Below are 6,409 nucleotides of genomic sequence, written 5' to 3' on the forward strand. Positions count from 1 at the left end.
TTTAAAGCTCCATTTTACTGAAGATCAATTCGAGCCCATAATTCTGAGGAAGCTTAGCATAAAGAAACAAATGCACTGCTGTCCCGTCAATATTCTCTCACCGGCCAGCAAAACTGCCCCGCAAACCGCCACAAACCGCCGTTGGTAGTCTTTGCAATAATATGCTATATATAAAGTTGCACGCGTGTCCGTGTTCTCTCGCGAACTGGCCGCAGCACCACAACTGCAGTTTTGCCGCACTCGCTGTCTCCGACAAAACTGAACGCAAATCACATTCGGAGCGCATTACTGGCACGTTTCCGTTCTTCTCATACCAAGCTCATTTACTACATTTTTCACTGCCCCTTACAGCAAAGCCGCGACTCTGCAAGGTCCGCCGTTCCAGTGCATACAACCGCGCCATCGGAGCGCGTCAGGAAGAACATGGCGGACGACGCGAGCCGCAGGGGAAAGGGCGGTAGGAGAGGAGGGACTTGTCGCTACTTAGCAAAGCTGATCTAGGGTCTTTAGCCGCGCCGGCTACCCGCCCGCGCGCGCGCGCGCGTTTAGAGACTGGTGGCGCCATCCTGGAGTTGGAAGATTATCTAGTGGAGGAGGAGGATTGCGCGTCATTTCCTGGGGCCAGATTTCGCCGAGTGTCCGCTCTTTACCAATATCTTTCTCTATGGTTTTTCCCTGGTATGGTGGTTGCAAGATCTGGGCTTCGTTTCACCGACAACTTCAGCTTTCCACCCGGCCAGGCTTTCCTGCTCATCGAATCCCTCGTCCACACCCGTCCAGCGTCATCGACGATGCCATCACCACCCACACCGGATTTAAAGCGACGACACGCTGGCTTTCCCTTCAGTGGGCACGGGAACAGTGACATCGGCATACCTCCAATGCTTCGCTTCTTTACCGTGCAGGTTTGTACGCACTATTCTTTGCACGCTAGAAAATGCGACGATCGCTGTTTACTTCTGTTCCCGTGCCCGCGGGTGTGCTTTGATGTTGCTTGTGAATGCTTTTCAATGATTTCTCTGCTTTTGCGCTCTGGCGACATTGAATCTAACCCGGGTCCTATGACTCGCTTCCTTGACATAGACAACCTGCCAGACAATCCGTCTGAACAAATGAAAGTTATGTTTAAGCTGCTTAAGGATGTACATTCTCGTAGGTTGCAAAGCTCTAAAGATCAGGCCGAATTAGCAGCTGATATTAACGACATTAGGAGTAGTCAGAAGAACATTGAATCAAAGTTAGCTGGCATGCACAAGAGGCTTGATGAACTCGAGGAAAAGGGAAAGAAAATCGACGACATGGATCAGGAGCTCTCATCTTTAAAGAAATCTGTAGAAGACCAACGTACTCGAAATGATTTGCTGCAGTCTCGCCTTGATGAAGCCGAAGATAGATCCCGACGTGAAAATCTAATATTTAGAGGTATACCCGATAAGGAAGAGACTTGGGCAGACACTGAATCTAAACTCCTGGAAGCCTTGACTAAGATTGTCGAAGTATGCCCCTCGAGTTCAATTCAACGTGCACATCGCCTGGGCGTTTTTTCAGATCAGAAGTGTCCACCAATCATAGCTAAATTTTCTGACACTAAAATGAAAGATAAGATATTAACCCTTCGTAACCAATTTAAAACGGATAACATCACAATCAGTGAAGATTTCTCACCGGCTACGCGCCAGTCTCGGAAAAAACTTTTTGAATTCGGAAATATTCACGCTCGCCCTCGCTCTTTTAAGATACGCTATAACAAGCTGCATATCAATAAAAAATGCTTCATGTATAACCCTACCAAGGACACTGTTGAAGAAATCATGGCACGTGGCGAATCGTCTAGATTGCATTCTGTGGCTGGATCTTCCGCTTCACCGTAGGGAATCGCGAGGGGTAGTGTACAGTTGCCATCGTCGATATCTGTTCTCTATACTAACGTCAGGAGCCTACTTAACAAGCATACTTCTTTATCTTCTGCCATAGACACATGCTCAGCTGACATTATAGCGCTAACCGAAACCTGGCTCCCAACGCATGTATCGGATTCCGAAATCTTCCAAAACGCTCATCGCTACTCGCTATATCGTTTAGCCGAACGTGGCGGCGGTGCTTTACTTGCTATTTCTAAAGACATTCCATCTTCATGTATGCAAGTCTTCAGCGAATTATAACTAATATTTGCGTCAATAGTGATAGGTCATCTTAAACTGATTATTGGCGTCTGTTACCGTTCTCCTTCTTATTCGTCTACATTCACTAACGAACTTCACGATGCTATCAATCTTGTTCGCGCACGATTTCCTTCATCACCACATTTTTTTACTTGGAGACTTTAATTTTCCAACTATTTCATGGACTGCTCAGCCGCCTTCTTCATCTTCCCCTTCGTATCAAGCTAAAGAATTCTTAGAACTATGCACCATGTTTTCGCTAACCCAGTTAGTAACAAAAGCCACAAGGACAGTAAATAACGCTTCGAACACTCTTGATCTAATTCTAGCAACTAATCCAGAGTTAGCTACTGATATAACATATATTCCAGGCATCAGTGATCACGTTCTGCTCAATTTTTGCATTAATATATCACGTCCAGAACCGAGCAAAATAAAAAAAAATCATTCTAGATTACAAACGCGCCAACTTTGCCGCTATTAACAATGAACTGGGCATGTTTGTTGATTACTTTATTGCTAACTCTGACTACTACTCTGTCGAAGAAAACTGGATATCATTCAAAACGAAGGTTCACGAAGTAACTGATAAGTATATTCCTAAGCGCATCGTCACCTCTAATCCACAAGCACCTTGGCACAACTCTCACATCAAATGATTATATAACAAAAAGAAACGTTTAAACCGCCGCGCGAAGCTTTCACTATCTAACGCGTGATGGGCGAAGTAGAAGTCTGCTTCCGACGCTTACGTCAACGCGATTAAACGAACAAAGAATACCTTTTTGTCTGCAACATTACCAGCTATTTTGAAAACGAGTGTTAAGAAATTCTGGCGCGTTATACAACCTGAGAACGACCCATTAATTAGACTACAAGATGCCTCCGGTAACCTTATCCCCAGTGATCTTTGTGCTTCCGTGCTGAATAACACATTCGTTGAAAGCTTTTCCTCCGTTTCAAGCGTTAATTTGCCTCACATACAGTACCACAGGTTCCCGACAATGTCACCTATAACTATCGATCCACCTGACAAAGCCAAATTAATTGAAGCTTTGAAAAATGATTCTTCACCTGGTTCTGATGCGATTAGCGCTAAATTTCTAAAAAATACTTGTGCTTATAGTTCAGTTATACTAACCAAACTTTTTCAACAGTCACTCGACACAGCAAGCCTTCCTAACGACTGGAAAATTGGGAAGGTGGTTCCACTTCACAAGTCCGGTGGTAAGCACTCCCCTCAAAACTTTCGTCCCATTTCGCTCACTAGCACATGCTGCAAATTACTAGAACATATCATTTTCAAGCATGTCGTTACCTTTCTCGATGAGAATTCATTTTTCGCACCTGCGCAACATGGTTTTCGTCAAACATACTCGTGTGAAACTCAATTACTTGCCTTTACTGATAAGCTATACCCCATACTTGACACTCATCTTGTGCTGACTGCATTTTCTTGGATTTTTCCAAAGCTTTTGTTAAAGTATGTCATAAATTGCTGCTACATAAATTGAGCCATCTTAATCTCAATCCTAACGTCTTCGACTGGATTAAATCTTTCCTTCTTAACCGTTGGCAATTTGTGCATGCTAATAACTAGAGGCCGGATTTTCAGGCACTAAAAAGCCCGTTTTAGGCGCCATAAATAGGCGGCTAAAATTGCAATTTAGGCACCTAACGGAGAAAAATAGGCACTATAAACTTTAAACAAATGTGCACACAGTTCCGAACTTCAGCGCGCAATATCTGCCGTAAAATAAAACAAAAACACAGCAGAAATGATTTGGGACCTTAAGCAAGGTGTGAACATTAGAAGCCGTTTTTTAAGGCTGTCGCGCAACGTTTCGTACAATACACATGCTTCAGAAGAGCAAAAGGGACGGTTACCAACCCTTTTAAAACACTTCGGTATACATCGAAACAAACAATTCGCTTGTGTACAAAAGTAGAAACAATGAACACCTTAAATGGAGGCCATGTATTTAGAAATTGATTGAAACATTTTCAATTCAAAGCATCTGACAAATGAGTCCAGTCTTCGCTCACACAGGAATTGAACTTATTTATTGCAGGCATGCACGATGCTTCAACATTAATAAATATGTTTTCATTTGTGTAAACAGTGGTTTATAGTTTGTGGCTTCGCGTGTCTGGAGCCACGCGACTATCAAATGGTGCTTGCCATTAGAAGGGTCTGGAACCCATAAATACGAGATGCTAGAAAATGTCACACACTGCTGCTTGATGCGGAATATGCCGAAAAGAATCGTAGTTCTGCACGGGCCTACGTACACCCAGGTGGATCCATGGCAAAATAAACATCAACCAAATAGAAATCACTGTTAAAGCTATGGAAGCAGTAGCAGACAAGCACCTTCTTCAGGTTGATGGACTCAAATTTATGCCTCTTATCAGTAAGAACAAGCTTGTATGCTGAAAAGGAACGCTCAACATCAATGGATGTTACAGGAGCGTGCCTGTACTTAGGAACATTTGATGGCTTTACACTGTTCGGTATCATAGAATGTTCACCGGTATAAGTACTCCTGAAATTTGCTTGAGGACTGAGAGCACTTCGTTTTTATCCAAGACGGACTGCAACTTTGCGCGGATTTTCTCGGCAACTTCTCCGTGAGGAAGAACAGCGATTCGTTGCTGCCACGATAAAATGGCAGAAAATAGGAAAAAGGTTGCTTCGATATTTTCGGCTGAAGTGGTTGTTCTTGTGTACACAGCCGGCGTAGGTGCTGTGTTCACCACAGCCAACTGACGAGGTCATCTAATGGTGTCACGTGTGTGTTCTACTCAGAACCGAAATCGATTCGAAAGCAAACAGAATCTGAAAGCAAAACCACAGCGTATTTCAGGCCCCTTTTCTGTAAAATAGGGCATTTTAGGCACCGACGTCGGAAATAGGCATTTATAGGCACTGACACCCAAAATAGGCATTTATAGGCACTATAAAAAGAGTATTAAGCATATTGTAAACACCTAATTCGTGCTCATATGTAAAAATGGTGCGCCTACGCAGAGTTGAAAAAAATAGGCATTTGCCTAAAATCCGGTCTCTACTAATAACACTAATTCACCGATTGCTAACGTACTATCTGGTGTTCCACAGGGATCGGTCCTTAGACCACTCCTATTCTTAATCTATATTAATGACCTTCCTTCTGCCATATCTTCCAAAATTCACCTTTTTGCTGACGATTGTGTAATATTTCGGGAAATAAATAACGTTAATGATACTGACACTCTCCAGACCTCAATTTTGTGTCAGACTGGTGCACTACATGGAATAATGAATTAAACATTAATAAATGTAAAGCTTTGCGTGTTTCCCGTGCACCTAACGCTCTTCCTTCATATTATCTTAACGACACGTCTCTTGATTGGGTAAAAACATACAAGTACCTAGGTATTCACATCACTCAAAATTTAACATGGTCTATTCATATTGACTGCGTTAATAATAATGCTAACCGCATGTTAGAGTACTTACGTCCCAATTTCTCAGCCGCTCCCTCATCTCTTAAGCTTATACTCTATAAAACACTTATACGTCCTAAACTAGAATACGCAGCATCAATATGGGACCCTACACATGGTAACCTTGTATATTCCTTGGAACTAGTCCAAAATAATTCCGTTCGCTTCATTCTTTCAAATTACAACCGTACGGCAAGCATCACAGCCATGAAATCTAACGTGTCACTCCCACCGTTACAATCTCGCCGTAAAATTGGTCGCCTAACACTGTTTCACAAGCTATATCATCACGTTACGCTTCACGACTATTTCATATCACCCCCAGAATACATTTCACGCCGCATCGATCACCGCCACAAGGTTGGCATCCCAACATGCCACACCAAATCTTCTTTTCAGTCATATCTTCCTCGCACATCTGTGGAGTGGAACCGCCTTCCCCCCGATATTGCAGCCATTGCAGATAACAAAACCTTTCACGACGCAATAGCTAACATTGTTTATTCTGAAAGAAGTTGATCATGTGTTATATCTGTTTCCACTGTGTTATGTACATTGATTTTATGTTATTTACGCTTTGTGAATGTTGTTTGTTTTAATCTGGAGAAAACTTATTTTCTATTACCTGTTTTCACTGTATTATATTCATTGTTCTTTATCCTAATTAACCCACTCCCCTCTGTAATGCCTTTGGCCCTGAGGGTACAATAAATTAAAAAAAAAACTATTATTCCAGCCTTCAAGGTCGAAATCTCTGT

General features: G+C 42.6%; 1 protein-coding gene across 1 annotated transcript; it reads left to right on the forward strand.

Annotated features, from left to right (window-relative positions):
* The first annotated feature begins 1,010 nt into the window (after nucleotides 1-1,010).
* Nucleotides 1,011-1,871, forward strand: LOC149327209 (uncharacterized). The gene has a single exon (XM_089564816.1). The coding sequence runs from the start codon at nucleotides 1,011-1,013 to the stop codon at nucleotides 1,869-1,871; it is 861 nt and encodes a 286-aa protein (XP_089420942.1).
* Nucleotides 1,872-6,409: the final 4,538 nt, after the last annotated feature.

This window comes from Amblyomma mixtum, chromosome 10, assembly GCF_055824585.1.
Source record: "Amblyomma mixtum isolate Tamu chromosome 10, ASM5582458v1, whole genome shotgun sequence".
In the NCBI taxonomy this organism is placed as follows: domain Eukaryota; kingdom Metazoa; phylum Arthropoda; class Arachnida; order Ixodida; family Ixodidae; genus Amblyomma; species Amblyomma mixtum.

Bases quoted from the DNA above. Each gene is read 5' to 3' on its own strand.
- LOC149327209 (XM_089564816.1), top strand. From the start codon at position 1,011: ATGATTTCTCTGCTTTTGCGCTCTGGCGACATTGAATCTAACCCGGGT.